The sequence below is a fragment of the Xenopus tropicalis genome, chromosome 9 (genome assembly GCF_000004195.4).
Source record: "Xenopus tropicalis strain Nigerian chromosome 9, UCB_Xtro_10.0, whole genome shotgun sequence".
Classification (NCBI taxonomy): Eukaryota; Metazoa; Chordata; class Amphibia; order Anura; family Pipidae; genus Xenopus; species Xenopus tropicalis.
Window position 1 is genome coordinate 38,198,391 of NC_030685.2, and position 17,787 is coordinate 38,216,177.

The following is a 17,787-nucleotide window of genomic DNA, read 5'->3' on the forward strand; positions in this document are numbered from 1 at the left end:
TTCACAATTTTTTTTTGTTTTATTGTATTTTAGTTTTTGGTTATTCTCATGTAAAATTCCCTTTCAGAAATAAGTAGGCAACACAGCACAATGTTAGTTCGTAAGCTAATAGTACATAGGTCCTTTTCTATACAAGTGTGAAAACACCAGAGAAGAGAAGCCAATCTGCAGCGTTCCACTCCTTGAATGTGTACCATTAGCTTTAGGGTTGCAATGAAGCCTAAAATATGCACAAAAAGCAGAAATTACAAACCTGATGAACTGATATTAGATCTAAAATTGCTATCACAGCTTACAAAAAATCAAAGGTCCTCAACTGCCATGCAGGTTTTTCAGTCCTCCTTTTTACTGCCATTCAGTTTTATTGTTATGTTAATCTTCTGAAGCGGTGAATAAGACGATTGCAGTTTGGGCAGAAGTGGTTCACATCTTTACAGTGTTGAACAAAAAATGGGATAAGACAACAGCCAAACCAGCACCTGGAACAAAATAATACAGTGAATTTATTCAGAGACATATTTGTGGTGTATTCTGATGTTTTAGACTTAATTCTACTAGATACTGTATATCATGACCTGGATGAATGAGAATCTTCATAGACATTCTGATGAAGAAATAAAAGAATGAATGACTAACACAGGGTTTTCAATACTGCTCACTCTGTTTGATGCATACAGCACACATATTCCTTCATTTATTCAATAAACTAGGGACCTCAGGGTGATTCTTCCCCAATACCTTAGTGCCGTGTAATACAGCTCTTTACATACATACAGCTCTTTTTCTTTAGGCTTTACAGTGGAAGTTTGCACTAACACTGCAATCTGCACTTACTTTGCCAACATCCCAGCTGCCTCTAGCTCCAGTGTCAACTCCCCAGGCACAGCTGCTGCCTGCGGCTCTTGTGCAGGCTTTCCACCAGCAGCTACTGTCCAGTCTGAGGCAATTGGTTTTCATTGTTTATTTTTTGTGGTTTTTCAGTTATTTAATGTTTTATTCAGCAGCAGTTTGGGATTTCAGTAGCTATCTTGTTGCTAGGGTCTTGTTTACCTTAGCAATGAGGCGTTGTGTTAAATAAAAGACTGGAATATGAATAGGAGAGGGTCTGAATAGTAAGATAAGTAATACAATATTAATACATTTGTAAGCGCAAGCGCTCAGAGCAATAGTTTTTGGTTGTTGGGGTCAGTGTCCCTCATTTGAAAGCTGGAAAAATGTAGAATAGTTTAGAAATAGTTTGAAAACTATAAACTGAGGTGGGCTATACGGGTGGACACCATATTTTTCTACTTGTTGTGCAATTGCCTGATATCTCCTCTGTGTGAGTATTGCTATTACCCTGTGGATCATTGTCTTGGGCAATAAACAAGTTAAGTTCTGGATTACCACAAAAGAACCTTCTGGCGCCCATTCTTTAATTTGCTTGCACACAGCCTAGGTGAGTTGTAGTTGCACTACATGCCAAGGATATTTCGACATAGCGAAAGCCCATCTTATGTGTAGAATCCTATGTATTCCATGCTCTAAAGCCATTCTAGCTGGTGTTGCCTGTTTTTACAGCCAAATAGGGGTTACACTCAAATAATACTTTGTTAGACGATTGTCGTTTCTAGACTCCTTTCTCGGGCTCAGCTAGAAGGTTTCACTTGGTGAAAAGGTTTAACTGGTTACTCATCTATGTTACAGGTATGGGATCTGGAAACCCGCTATCCCGAAAGCTCCTAAATACAAGAAGTCCCTATCTCACAAAGTTCACTTTAAGAAAATAGTTTTTTTTTCAATTATTTCCTTTTTCTCTGTAATAATAAAAAAGTACCTTGTACTTTATGGTAACTGAGCTGCAACAATCCATATTGGTAGATTTAATCTTTAAATGGTTTTTAAGGTATGAAGATTAAAATTACAGAAAAACTCCTTATCCAGAATTCTCGGGACTAAGGGTATTCCAGATAAGGGGTCTTTCAGTAACTTGGATCTCCATACCTTAAGTCTACTAAAAAAAAAAAATCAATAATACATTAATCAAACCCAACAGGATTGTTTTGCATCCAATAAGGATCAATCATATTTTAGTTGGGATCAATTACAAGGTCCTGTTTTATTATTATTACAGAGAAAAAGGAAATCAGTTTTAAAATTCTGAATTATTTGATTAAAATGGGGTCTTTGGGAGACAGGCTTTCCATAATTCGGAGCTTTCTGGATAACGGGTTTCCGGATAACGGATCCCAGACCTGTACTAAGCTGGTATCAATTAGCAATGCACGGAACCTACAATTTTTGGATTGGCCAAGTACAGAAATCCTCCACTAAATATTCAGTTGGATACCAACCCAAATAATAATTTACAATTTAAGTATGAGCAACATTCCCAAACATTGCATCCCAGATTTTAAAAAAGTCTTTTTGAGTGGCCCTGTGCTTTGGTTGTAAACCCAGCCATAACGCTGTCCTACCACTATAGATCCCAAATTAATATAACATATAATGAAGGTGAAGGCATGCTGGGAGCTGTAGTCCAGCAACATCAGGTTTGCACAAAAATGTAATTATAGGTGCAAGAAAATTCACCAATGAGAATTCCACTGACTAAAAAACTTCATTATAAGTGCAAGAGAAGAGACCAATGAGGACACCGATTCCCAGCACTGTGAGGCATCTTGCTGTTATCTTACACATAGATATAATTAAGTGATTTTTTTTATTTGTTATATGACACTGGAATCAGATGTGGGATAATAGACAGATTTGTTCAGTGCTGGGAAACTGTGCTTATAGCTCACAACTCCAGTTGCAGGAACAAAGTACAAGAAGTCAGGTTTAAGCTGGGATTCTTATTGGAGGATATTTTTGCATTTTAATGCAGCTGCTGGCCCTTGAGATTTGGGGAAAAGTTCTATTGTGCAAACCTGATGTTGCTGGACTACAGCTCCCAGCATGCCTTCACCTTCATTATATGTTATATTAATTTGGGATCTGTAGTCCAGCAACAGCTGAGTAACGTTTGGTTGAGCAGATCAGTACAGTGCAGCAGGATTTAGCCAGACAGTCGGCAATTGACAAAATCCATAAAAGTATTTGGTTCAGAGGAATTTCAACAAAAGTCTGGATTCATAATATCTATGTTTTCTGTAAGCAACAGCAAAACATAGCAAGAAGCTATAATCAGGAGTTTTCCTTTTCTAATAGGTAATGAGCTGATTTTCAGAGTCTCAGCAAAACATGGATCAAAATAAATATTCTCTTGCACACCCAACTCTCTGGATGGCATTAGGGAGTAAATATTTTTACTGGCATCCAAAGTATCCAAAGCATCCAAAGTAATAAAAGTGCTAGGGTATATTACACACAGAATGTCCAAAGTCTTCCGAAGTTTTACATTTCAGTTTTTCAATTTGTTTGCACTTAATAAATATCAAAACATTTGCGTTTTGGAAGCCCTAATTCAAATTTGTTTAACTTTGATAATTTCATTTAACTTTGGTAAATCTGCCCTTAGGAGTTTATTTAAACAATTCCTCTGAAAGTACTGGCATGCAGGTACATGCACTTTTATCAGGTTGGCATCCCAGAATACTGATTTTTGGCATAATAAAGGTATACTTACCCAAATAAAATGATGATTAAAAAAAGAATGACTGTTAAAGATCCAATTGTGTATTCAGTTCTTGTCCTCACCTGACTTTGGCAAAATGAACAAGTTGTAAATGTTGGAGCTTCACGAAAATTGTTAGCTCCTTGAACTGGAGATACTGAACATGGAGCCATAGGCACTATACAAAAAAAAACAAAAAAAAAACATAAAGGTAATGTAAGTAAGCTGTAATAAAGGGAAGAGATATACAAAAATCCCTTGAATACAAATAAAAGCATTTACTTAATATAATATTTGCCAATCCTTTTTTCAGCAATCAGTCTAATGATCTATTTACTAACCATATACATGGCTGAACTCACATTGCAAAAAGCCCAGTTAAAATCTTCCAGATTCCAAAAAGTATATAGAGGTATTTGGATCCACACATCAACTCATGTCACACAGACTGGTTGATAATAGCCAGGCTGGCTGTAGTTTTTAGCCTGATTGTATCCAACTGCACATAACAATCTAGTTCCTATAGAGTAATCGCTCCCTGCAAAATGAAAGCCTAACCATTGCATTTTATGTCTGATAGCTAAACATAAAAAATATCAGAAACTAATGTATATCAACAGAACTAATACAGTAGATGTGTTACAGAGTGAACATTAGTTGTCAGAGTGCCATCTGTAAAGTTGGTATCCAGGACTATCAACCTTTACCAGTGTGGTAAAGGGACCAGTGGGGCCAGTGTAGGTCTTTGTTGAGGACAGTAGCCATGACCACACTGAAGTGCGTTGAACCAGAACTGACTTTATTGCAGGCTTCTCACAAAGCAGAATAGGGCAGAGTGGAGTAAACCAACCAGGAAACTCTCAGTTTTCTCTGAGTCACACAGTCTCACAGTGTTCCTTTAAGCCTCCTACCTAACAGTGCACAAGCTTCACCTGAGCTGTCTAAAGCTTTACTACAAGGCTACTACCCTACTCTCTCACAATCTCTATCTTGTGTACAATCACCACTGGGGCTCTACCCCAAATACTGACACCTCATGTCCTGTCTAGTCCTCACTCCTAGACCATGCTATTTATTACCTTATACCTCTCTATCTACCCTAGCAAGAAATGGGTGCCTACCATATCCATGACATCTGTCTCTCTGCAAATCTTATCAGGTTGAGGAAGTGAACAGCCAATGCACCTTCTTATACAGGCTTCTGCCATTGGGCTCAGCACCACTTGCTGGCTAATCATGCATTATTTATTTTACCTTCTTACACATAATTATAACTACTAGGTGAAAAAGAGACAATATGGACAATCCAGCAGGTTTTCAGATACAGTATAACCTAAGAATGGCAACTAGTAGATTGTGGTCTTTCAGCTATTTGGGAGCTGCTGCACTGAGAAAGCTTCTGCTTTGGGAATTATGAAGTTAGCTCAAAGGGAACGTGTGGAAACTGATCAACAATAAAATATTACATTGATGTTACAGCATTAGACACATACTGTAACTATATAGCAAGCACTGTTCCCTTTAAGCTGTGCACACACAAATTTTGTGTGAAAACTAGTGATGGGCGAAATATTTCGCCAGGCATGGATTCGCGGATTGTTTTGCGAAACAAATGAAAAAATTTGCCGCGGAAAAATTCGCAGCACGTCCAAAAATTGTTGCCAGCTTCAAAAAAGAATAGTCGCGGGTGTCAAAAGAATAGCCGGGCGACGAAATAATAGCCATGCTACAAAATAATAGCCGCGGCGACAATTTTTTTTGCAGCAAAAGATTCACAAATTTTTCGGTGAAGCGAGACGGAACAGATTCGCTCATCACTAGTGAAAACACATGAATTTTTTACCGCACACACCAGATTTGTAAAAGTGCGCACACAACCAAGAAGACAGAACATTGATATATTAACAGATACTAGCATTGTCAAAACTGAAAGCATAGGTAACTGAGAGGTATGCCCTCTAGTGGAATCAATAAAAACATGAATATGTAAAATCAATACTTACCTCATACATCTAAAATCTAACTCTCAGCAAGTAATAAAATACTAAGCATACAATAAATCCAGGTTTACATTTGAGGATTTGGACGTATCCCAGCACTTTTTTTGTCTAATTTTGATTTGACTCAAGTCTAAAAATCTATCTATAGACAGATTTACTAAAACTCTAACATTTCTCATAGTTTTAAAAATTTGACTAAACTCATCTCTACAAATGTCTGACATTTACAAAAAAATGAGCATGGGGAAAAAGTTGCAGAAACTGCAATTTTTTCAAATCGTTGCCCCGAAAATGAGAATTTTTCGATTTGTCGCACAAAAACCAGTGTCAAAATCCGAATCCTCTAAAGTTTTAAAGCAAAAGAAAAATCTTTCAGGAAAGGGAAGGGACATCTGCAATTGACTTTTGTTTCCACTACTTTTAGCACTAAAAATCTAACAGTTAGTTAATGGCCCCCTTAAAGTCACATCACTTTAAAGCTCTACACAATTAAATGTAATCTTTTTTTTAAGTATTTAGCCATATATTTTGTGCTGTATTCAGTATTTGTCCAATTTAAAAAATTATGCATTCAGCATTTTATAATCCCCTTAATCTATAAGTAGAAATATATCATCCTAAATAATGAAATACAAGTAAGTCACTAATTCCTGAAGCAGTAAAAGTGGCAGAGAGTTGTACAGTGGTAGCCATGGATTAAAATCAGAAAATATAGGCTAGGGATAGCTTTCATTAGTTTAGTAGATTATAAAACACAAGCAAATAAAATGTATCATGTACTCTATATTTTACAGCACAAGTGGTCAGTTGTCAATATATTCTAAGATAAGACGGGATGAAATAGATAAATGTTCTCAAATACAGGTTTTTTCCATTAATCAATTCTTTCAGAAGTAGAAGTAGTAAAAATATAGTAAAAGTAGTAGCCTTATATTGAGAACCAAGCTGGATGTTATCTTGCCTCATTACAACCATCTCCATAAACCCATCAGTGCCCTGTCCAAAGTTGAAAAAAAAGGGAGGGTGAAACCAGAGAATCAATTATTGACAAGAAAAGCAGTTTTACGTATTTCATACGTTTAGAGCAGTTATAAGCAAAGTTGGCTTTTGCTTTAATGAAACATTTGTGAAACCATAGAAAAACTTCAGAAACTGTAAAATTCCTCCAAAATTCATTGGAAGCAATAGAAAAGTGAATTTACATTGTGGTTAAAGTGTTTTTGTTGGTCAGTGTGGATAGTTCTCTGGGTTTAGCACAGGCTTCCTGCGCTCACCCATAGGCACTTGGCAGACATGCTGATCTTGACGCAGGGGTGGGAGGCGACAGGTGAGTCAGTCTTGATGCAGGGATGTGGCAGGCGAGTCAATCTTGACACAGGCTACTTTTTACATTTTTTCCTAGCAGAATGGCCACATGGCAGCAAATTTGTGGGAAAAAACAGGAATTTTCTGTACCAGATGAAAAAGTTTGGTCATCCCTTGTTAAGACTGAAATATTATATACATACATGTCATATCGTATATTACACTTACGTACCAACCATTAATTCAACTTGTTACCTACCAGGCATCAAGTTTCTCATTGGAACTATAGCCAGTGCATTATGCATATTAGCAGGGTTTGGCTGATTTATTTCTGTAAAAAAATGAATTACAAATATAAGCTCAGGTTGATATTCTTCATTTTTTTGCTGATACTTGTGTTTGTCAAAATATCTTCACAATGGGGTATATTTATCATGCTGTGTAAAAAGTGGATAGAAGCATTACTGGTGATGTTGCCCAGGGTAACCAATCAGCAATTAGATTTCAACATTTAAAAAACCAAAGCAAAGCATCTGATTGGCTGTTATGAGCAACATCACCAGTAATGTTTTACTCCACTTTTTGTCTAACCAGCATAGGATAGGCCACTATAACTATTTGACCTTATACACATTGTTCTTTGTTGCATGGGTGACACTCCAGTATAATGATACTCAGACAATGTTGGCAATTTGAGAAGAGAGATTTCCCTTTATTCATGTTTTAAATGTGGGTGGTGGAGTCATTGCATCATACTAACCTGGTATCACTGCACTTGCATCATGATGTCATTAGGTGTCAATACCACTTTTATAGGCCCTTACTGCTACTCTACTGTGTCCAGTCTTCCTCACCTGAAGGTGAAGGTTTTATTGGTTTTATTTCTGTTTTCCCTGAAGTGTGTCTAGCATCTCAGTTTTCCTGATCTCTTGGTGCCCTCACTTCCTTCTCAATCTAATTGAATTGCAGCCCTCTGTCAAACACTGGATTCTCACCCATCCAGAAAGCTACTGCATTGGGTAATATGGCCACAAGTTAGCTCAACAGTAAACAGTGGGTATATTAAATTAGTTCTACGGCATTAGGCACAAATATATTTATCAAGATATTACCATTCACTAATATAGACATCATCAAAAAAGGAAAGTATAGGTGAATAGAGCACATCTCTAAAACAATAACCATGCCTCCCCACTGTCCACTGACATAATCAGTAATATATAAACCTAAATAACAATATACATGTAGGTTATCAGTTTTTCATGAACCAATAAACAGTAAGATAAATCAGTAGTCTATACTCTATATAATACATGATATGAAATAGATAGATGTTGTCAATCACAGAGGGTTGCTCTTTTCATTTAACATTTCTTTTGGAAGCTTGCCATAGTAAGAAATAGTAGTAGTCTTTTACTGAGAATTAGACTAGGGGCACATTCATTAAAGTACGATTGAATCCGAATGCAAAAACTTTTTTGCAAATTTTTCGTTAATTTGGGCAACTTTTTTTTTTCAGATTCATTAAAGCTTCGTTATCATGACTTTCCTTGGGTCAGGTTGGAGCTGCAGAGTGCCATTGAGTCCTATGGGAGGCTTCAAAAAACATGCACAGAAGGATCAAAGTCAGAAAGGTTTTCCCGCCATTTATAATCGTTCAGATACGAAAATGTTGTGACCAATACGATATTATATTATTATTTTCGATCATCAGAAATTATTGTATCTAATCCGAATTTTACCCATTTCGGGATTCGAACTCATACTTTGATGAATCTGCCCCTAGATGTTACATTACCTTTATATTGCCAACTACATTCAGTTAATGTAAACTCTCTGCACCAGTCACCCCACAGTATCCTGTCCAATGCTAAAAAAGTAGGGAGGGTGTAACATGTACATACATGCCAACCATGACTTTATCATGTTACCTACCAGGCATAATGATAGCCCCTGAGGAAGTCACATGTTTGTGACGAAACGCGTTGGGCGGACCTTAGTAACGGGCGCCTGTAGTAATGCTTGAATGGGCGCAGCTTAGTGACATCAAACTAAGCGCGCCGTAGTTTGCTCGAGGGGGAACGGCGCAGAGACACTGGGTTGGGGGAGCGGGGAGGAAAAGGGTGTATGGTGCGGCTAGTAAATGCCGACTAAGGAATTGATTGTTGTGCATATTATAGTGGTCGTGGTGTGATTGGGATGCCACGTGGATGCAATTTTGCTCTGAATTGAAGTAGCATCGCTATAACCTAGTAGTAAAGATTTGTGCCTATAATTGCTAACACGAATTTGAGTTGGGTACACAGCCTGGGGGTGGGAGAAAGCTGTAGGGCAGCGAATTGGGCATAGGGACGAGGCTGTGTAGGTAATTCTGGCATTTAAAATTATGCATAACTAATGGCTTTCCTCACCCATAATTGACCCTCACCCGGTGACCCACTGTACTGTGCTATTTGACCTAAAGAAATTGGTTTTCCCCTTTGATTGTGAGCGGCTATAAACTTGTGAATTAAGCAGAGGTACCCTTGAGTGGTGGAATAAAATGATTGGAATAAATAGTAGATTGGCCTCAATATGAGATGAAATATTGGGAACATTGGGGCAATTTTCTAATAAGAATCATATGAATATAAATTCCGCACTCATAATGAATTGTTTTTAATAAATCATTGATTTTTTCTTAGTAACTGTGGATCCTATTTTTTATAAAAGAGTGATTATCTCCTATTTTTAAACTTATGAAATTAAAAGTTATATTTTAATTGCTAAAGGCACCAAATGAAGTTTTGTAGATTTAACAGGCATAAAGTTTCCCAGAGAAATAGGCTTTCTATATTAGGCAAATATGGTAAATTTATTTCTGTAAAAAAAGAAGGAATTAAAGACAGGAAATTAGGTCTTAATTTAGGCTTTGTTGTCTAATAAAGGTAATATTTAGTCTACAACATTTTCTTACAATATCCTATCCAAATGTACCCCAAATTTGGACTCTGCATCTAGTACATGAAATCACATTTGGGCCATATTATGTTCTCAAGAACTTGGGGTGTTCTTTGCATTTAACATTTCTTTTCAAAGCTTGCCATCATAACAAAAAATAGTAGTCTTTTACTTAGGATTAGATGATACATTGCATCACTGTGGCCAAGTGCAGTGAGACAGGTTATATCAGGGGTCCCCAACCTTTCTTCCTCGTGAGCCACAGTCAAATATAAAAAGACTTGGGGAGCAACACAAGCATCATAAAAGTTCATGGAGGTGCCAAATAAGGGCTAAGATTGGCTTATAGGTAACATCTATGCACACTATCAGCTTACAGGAGGCTTTATTTGGGAGTAAATCTTGTTTTTATTCAACCAGAACTTGCCCCCAAGTCAGGAATTCAAAAATAACTACCTGGTTTGGGGGCACTGAGAGCAACATCCAAGGGGTTGGTGAGCTACATGTTGCCCCCGAGCCACTGGTTGGGGATCACTGGGTTATATTATAGGCATTAACGATGAACTTGATGGACGCATGTCTTTTTTCAACCTAACTTACTATGTTACATTCTGTTGACATTATGTACTTTACTGTTTACATAATTTACATGCAGCTGTACTAGACACCCCACAGTACTCTGTCCAATGCTGAAAAAAGGGAGGGTGTTACACGTACATACATGTGGTACATTAACCATGACTTTATCATGATACTTACCAGGCAAGAAGTTTCCCGGTGGAATAGGCAGTGCATTAGGCATATTAACAGAATAAGGAAGATTAAATTCTGTACAAAAAAAAAGTAGGAATTACAAACATCTATTTAGGTTGAAATTCCTAATTGAGGCTTATATCCAAATAAAGGTAAAATTTAGTCTACAGTGCGCTTTTGCAAAATCCCATATACCCCAAATTTAGACTCTGCTTTCTCTAGTTCATGATATCACATTTGGGTCATATTATGCCCTCATACTTGGAGGGCAATACAAGAGGTTCTTTCTGGGGTCACAAAACAAAGACAATTCTCATCATTTTTCTGTCATAAATATTCTCATAAATATTAATTTGTGAATCAGGGCTATAGTTTCTGACAGGTGATACTTATGTTTGTTTACTATATGTGAATGTCTAACCAACACAGTCTAAACTACCATATCCTTGAGCCTTATGAATGTTGTCCTTTAATGGATGGGTGGTACATTAAACTTTAAAAGGACAGTTCCTGTCTTTAGTGTTTTTAATACTAGGCGCTTTGTGAGAACAGATGGTGGTTTCATTATTGCCAGTCTAATGGCTTTGCAGCACATTTCATGCCCTGGATATTCAGCCATGCTTTGAGCTACAGAAAGTCACAGAAAAGCTATACTGCCCAGTTTATGGACTCTCTGGTTACCTGGCTCTTAGCTGCGCTAAGTGGCTGCTTCCTCCACTTTCTATCATGCAAGATATAAAGCCTAAGATTCTGCCTTTAATACTGATATTATAGCACATTGTGGCATCATCTTGCTGCAATCTGATTGTATTCATACTAGCATTATGACTACTTTTTGTCTAAAAGCTGGCCGTTTGGCACCAAACCCCCTGTTGAGGCATCTACTGACTCCACTGTGTCCTATTCTCTTCGCCTGAATTTCTGGAAGGGTCCCGTTTGTTGCTGTTTTCCTGGTTACTAAATTTCTGGCCTGTTCCTAACAACAATTGCCTGCCATTTGCCCTAACCTGTGCCTTACATCTGGATTCTGTGGTTAGTCCTCTGTTCTAAAGCTCTTCATGGCTATACATAACTTTAGCGTAGTTGACAGGAAGGAGTTCATGCAGAGACTGAACATATGTTCTGTTCCAGACAGTAAGATGCGGCGGGTACCACCTTGCTTTGTCAGGTGCAGTACCCCCACCATGCTCCATCTGCAGAAGCAAACCAATAGTTCCCTGTCAAATGTTGAAACCTGTGGGCTGCACAGGGTATAACATGCAAGACATTCTCTAAATTATATTGTATATTACACTAGCGTGATAACCATTGATTTAATATGTTACCTATCGGCATGAAATTTCCCAGCGGCCCAATAAGAAGCACATTCTGCACATTTGTAGGGCATGGTTGAATAACCTCTGAAAAAAATAAATGAGTCACAGATAGCAATTCAGGTTGAAACTCCTCATTAAGGATTATTTGTTTATAAGAACATATCTAGTAAACCTTGTACTGTAATATTGTAGCTATATTTCCTTTAGTTTTGGACTGTCTCTAGTACATCATATTAAATTAAATTAATAATGTGTCGTCATAATATTTTTTGAGATCACATCTAAGTTGGATAAAGCAACAAGTGTCAATTTAACATTTCTGGGAAGCATACTGTTATTCCTCTGTAAATCTATCATTTAAATCACTTTTCAAGGTACAGTATGTATATTTTCTTTAGCATTTGGAATATCAACCACTAAGTGCCATAATGTAAGGGTTGTCCAACCTATGTCTTTTTAGACATAGATCTTTGGATCTACGGTCTCTAAATTAAGGAATATGTTATCATTAAAGAGAGGCCTACAGAATATTAGATCCGGTGGACTCCCTATTACCCAAGACAGCTTCCAGATCACTTATGAGGGCTCTTTTGTTTTATGCAAAAAAAAAACTGTGGCTCTACATTGGATGGGTCCCCTACCTCCTACTTTAAATAAATGGATAAAGCTGATAACTTGTAGAGTTCCAGTTGAGAGTTTTAACTTACTTAGCAAGAGGATGCCCACAAAAAGTTTGAGAAGATTTGGAACCCATGGCTAGAGTCTCCAGCAACTGCTGCCTAAAATACCATGAAACAATCTCCTACTCCCCCTCTTTCTTCCTTCCCTCCTTCTATTCATAAAAAAGAATATTAGATCCCAAAAAAAAAAATTTTTTAGCAAGTGTCATGAAGCTGCCCTTTGACACTTCTGTTTCCATTCATGGCAATGGACAGCTATTATGTTGTCATGGACAATGGAGGAAGTGAAGGTAGCTGTAGCAGAAGGCTCTGATACTGTGGGGGCAAGCATCTAGTCACATTGTGATTTTGTTGCCTGCTGAAAAAAAAATCATGACTAATGTTAGTTGTTAACTTCATGTTAATTTTCAGCTGAGCTTTATTTTTATAGCCTATGAATCATTTTTTATTCTATTAGAGCCTGCAGTTTGAGCTGCTATTTGGTTGTAGAGGTCACTGACCCCGGCAACTAAGAAACTAGCTTTCTGTGAAGCTATGTTTATTATTTTGGTCACTAATGGTCTACTAAGTACACACATTTTTTGTATTATGACTTATAAGCCACTTTGCTGCAGAAAAAAAATATAAAATTCAATAATTCTATGGGTAATTTTACACCTTCAACCCCATTATCATCATTCTCTATTTATATAGTGCCAAAATATAACATGCATATTGTAGAGATTGTTCATCAATCATATCATTCCCTGCTCCATGCAAATATAGGAAAATACAAGCCACAACAAACCAAGTGTATTTAAAGAGAAAGGAATACTAATTCACTGGTGGGTGCCAACAATTATGCACCACCCCCCAGTAAAATAAAGTATTTTCTCTAGAATGGCACCCCTTTTCTAAAATAAAAAATGCACCAGGCTGAGGAATTTCTATTGTGGTACTGTCCCACCATCTTACATGGATTTTCCAGTCATCTATATAGACATTGTGCCTGTGCAGTGTAGTAAAATATTTTGACTATACTGTGCTATTCTAAGGGGCAGAGTTACTGAAGTGATAGAGATGATGATAGAGATAAGAGCTCACTACAGAAAAATATAGCCACTTTCGATTCATTTCTATGGGATTTTTAGAAGCGTAATTTTCAAATGGTGAACTCTTACTTTCGCCCATTAATAAATACGCCTCCAAAAATCCCATTTAAAATTAGTTTTTCTGTGGTGAGCTCTTATCTCACATTTTGATAAATCTGTCCCTAAGGGATAGATTTATTAACATTCTGATTTTAGAATAAAAAAACATGCAAAAAGAATCCAAATAAGAATACAAAAACTCCCAAATCCTCGGTTTTGTAAGAATTTTCATGCCTTTATAAACGAAAAGAAAAAATAATGAAAACCTCTAAAACCATGAACTAAATAAAGATTGTAACAATTTGCCTAGGACAGCCCTGATTGAGTAATAAGTTAAATCCACAGTTTTTAGCCTAAAAAATAAAATTTGTGAGCATGAATAAAATGTTAAGTTAGTAAATCAGCCCCCAATGGCACAATTTACTAATGGTTGTATTTCTTTCTGCAATTTCTGTTTCTTCTTTATCATTTATTATGCATCAAAACTATGAAAAACTCAAATGTAAAAATACGCCATCTAAAAGCTGTCGAGGTCATGTAGCAATCAATGGGAGCTGTCCTAGGCAAATTGTAACAATCTTTATTTAATTCAGAGTTTTTGGGTGTTTATTTGTTAGCAAGAGCACGAACAATCTTACCAAAATTTAAAAACATTGAAAAAATGTGAGGTTTTGGTGTTTTTATGGTGGCTTTTAGTGTTTGTTACACATTTTAATTAATTCATGCTTTTTATATTCAGATATTTGTGGTTTAAGTGGAAATTAGTTTATTTCAAAAACCTCTAAAACCAAATCAGAATGTTTATAAATCTACCTCTATGCTGGGATTTAATTCATCAGCACCAGGATCACTTGACATATTGGCATCCACCAGTGAATTTGTGCTGTAAGTCATTTAAGTGTAATGTAAGCATTATGTACCTTCAAAGACAATGCATTATAGATTGATATTTTTATGCAATTAACATTTAACCTACCAAGTCTGGCACATTCTTGGGGCTCAGTTGGTGGTGCATCGTTATTGGCAGTAGGATATGGTTTTTTTACTTCTGAAAAGCATAAAATAAATTGTAAAAAAAAAAAGTATTGTGAACTTTCTTAAATTTTAAAATATTGTGTAAAATTATTTTTCGTGTCTGTAGGAGACATGTATAAAAGCTATCTTATTGCAATCTTACATTATAATAATACTTTAGGAGTAATTTACAACCAAGTGCAGTGTGTAAAGTGAAATTTTACCCACAATGCAAGTGTGCTGTGTCTATTGATGCAGCCCATGCTGGGTGCTGATGTTTCATTAGACACATTTGGTTAAATTCCGAATTGAGGTAGGCAGAGGTGCCAAAAGCAACTATACAGATGTGCAAAAGCACATGGAATGGAATTTTTCACCCACCACTTTCACTAGAATTTGTCACCTCTGCCGAGACATTAAATGTGGTCCTTTTTTTCTATTTTTAATTTGTTGTGAAAAATAGCCTTAACTAACACACTTCAGCCTTGATATGCAAAAGAAAAGCTGATAAGGCTGTTTGTTCAGTTTAGCCTGGCCCACAACACTATTAACCTGCAAAAATCCAAAAAGTAGGAAAAAAAAGCTTCAGCAGATTTACTGCAAAACATTTATTGTGGGTAGTGGTAACACGACATGTTTCGGGTCAATACCCTTTATCAAGGGTACAAAAGGGTATTGACCCGAAACATGTCGTGTTACCACTAACCACAATAAATGTTTTGCATTAAATCTGCTGAAGCTTTTTTTTCCCTACTTTTTGGATTTTTGCAGTTGTATTTGGTTGCAGCACAGAGCAACAACTAGGAGCTAAATCTTTTTTTGTAAGTATTTTATACAAAGTTCACCAATAATTTTCTATTTTTGAACACTATTAACCTATAGTCTTGGCTTGCACTTTGCCAGCCCCTTCACCACTGACCACCCCAAGGTCTTACATATTTCACTTTCATATTTTTAGCTATTTGTGGCCACCATCTTAATAATACAACAGTATTACCATGCCCAAATACAACAGCTGCTACTTTAACCCCTCCCTATATAGCTGCCTTATTTACAGGTGCACTGAAAGATATACCCCAGCAACAATCCTATTGTTCTCAAATCCTAATTGGCAATCCTAATTTGGCAGGAGAATGTTATAAATTCAATATAATATATTACATTTCCACCAGTCATTAGTTGTTTCCTTTTTGAATAATATTGTTATCTGCTATTCCTCTGAAAAGGATTACATCAGAAATATTAATGCTGTCCAGCATGGAAAATCATCTTTATGCTATTTTTTGTCCATTATCACTGTCAATTTGCATCTTTCTCAATAGGTGGGAATGTGCTTATCACAGAGTGAGACTGTTGTTTTTTCATAAATTGGGATAGCATCTCTAACATAGTGTGGCCCCCTGCTAAAAGATGTGCTATGCATTAGTGTGCAGTGACTTCAGTGGGCCCTACTGGGGGGGGAGGGGTGCAGTCGCACCCACTGCACTTCTGGTAATTACACCACTGTTTATACCCTAATTTGCATATTTAAATTTTGGGAAAATGGGGCTCATTTTTAATGAATAAAAATGTTGCAATTATGTTTGAACATTAAAGGTACCAGTCTTATCCTGCTCTATAAATATAGATGTGGGCAGGGCAAATATGTTCACTGTGCAAATAATTCTGCACCGCACAAATTTTATACAAGACCCCCACTGTGCTTTAATGTTTTAGATTCAGTTCAGCCAGGCAGGCACTGAAATTGCCTTAAGCCCAAATAGAATCCAGGATTTGTTGCATCCCTAGCTAAAATATTTGTAGTCACAATGTTTTTTCCAGCTGCCTGCAAAATAGCATATGCAGCAACTTGTTTCATTTTGGGAGCTATGTGTTCTCAGTGGATGTGAATGGTCTCAGCTGATGTGTGTGCTTCCAGAAATAGTGTGTGATTAATTACATGCCAAACAGTTGTGTGTATGTATGGATAACAACTCCTCAAAGCAGGTTCTAGCACTCCTTTGCGCTGGTGCACCCTATACTTTAAGCAGAATGCACTGGCACAAATACGTTTCTGAACAGCACTAAATTGTGTTCCTAGTTTTGCACTTAGCGCTTACATCAAAACTGTGTCCTTGTGCATTGTATGCTCCTAAGAGGCATATTTATTTTTGCAAAACTTGGCCTTTTATTAAATAAACAAGTGTTTTGTCCCTGGGGATTTTTCGAAAAGTGGCATTAAAACAAACTATTGGAGTAAAATGCTTATCTAAGCCAGAAAATCATTAAAAACAAACTCAAAATTCAGTTTAACTCTGAATTTGCATTATTAACTCAAGCAAAATTAACTTTTACTAACTTCAGTTTGGTATAAATTGTGAAATTCTGAAATGGCAAAATAACTCCAAATTGTACAATACAAATCTGCTGTATATTCACTAAATGGATTAAGACTTTTGTGAATATGATATTCTTAATTTCAGTTTACTGCACTTTTGTGAGTTCCCCCCTTGGTGTCAGGAGCGTTTGCATCCCATTATTTTTTCAGCCTCACCTACTATGTTACCATGAGAAGAGAAATATTCTTCAAAACATAACCAATAAGAAAGTGCCTACTGAAGATTTTAAATTATTAGTAGAACATAGACAAAGAATTACCAAATATAAACTGACTACATCATAATAAAAGTTATAATAAAAAGTTAGTTTTGGGTTTCCCTTTTAATAGTTATGACACAAAACAATGCATATTTTATGCATTTATACCAAAACATTGTGCTGCTTTTTGGAGATGTGATTCATAAATTGACAAACTGTATAAATTAAACACAGTTTGCAGATGTCACTGTCATATATAAGTGTGTAGGTTATGCATGTAGATATAGGTGAGGGTCTGTACAAACAAAACATATATTGTATTATGACCATCTTTCACTATAACCTGCCATATGAATGAAGTAGGAATACTAACTGTTTGCATCTGCCATGCTGCGTCTTCACTTTTGGTCTTCCTCTTGGTTCTAGGTCACATGATTTCCCCCCACACTTCCATTTTACTAATCTTCATTAGCCATC

General features: G+C 36.5%; 1 protein-coding gene across 4 annotated transcripts; it reads right to left on the reverse strand.

Annotated features, from left to right (window-relative positions):
- On the reverse strand, positions 1-17,769 carry LOC100498592 (lipopolysaccharide-induced tumor necrosis factor-alpha factor homolog). Of its 4 annotated transcripts, none has more exons than XM_012971361.3 (7): positions 17,684-17,769; positions 14,696-14,767; positions 11,919-11,993; positions 10,600-10,668; positions 7,160-7,231; positions 3,679-3,773; positions 1-479 (listed from the first exon to the last, which is right to left on the reverse strand). In XM_012971361.3, the coding sequence occupies exons 1-7, from the start codon at positions 17,697-17,699 to the stop codon at positions 432-434; spliced, it is 447 nt and encodes a 148-aa protein (XP_012826815.1). In that variant the 5' UTR covers positions 17,700-17,769; the 3' UTR covers positions 1-431. The 4 variants fall into 4 exon arrangements, with proteins under 4 accessions (XP_012826815.1, XP_002939494.2, XP_012826812.1 ...); XM_002939448.5 differs by having other exon boundaries at positions 3,608-3,773; XM_012971358.3 differs by having other exon boundaries at positions 3,608-3,773; positions 14,696-14,764; positions 17,684-17,758.
- Between the last annotated feature and the right edge of the window lie 18 nt (positions 17,770-17,787).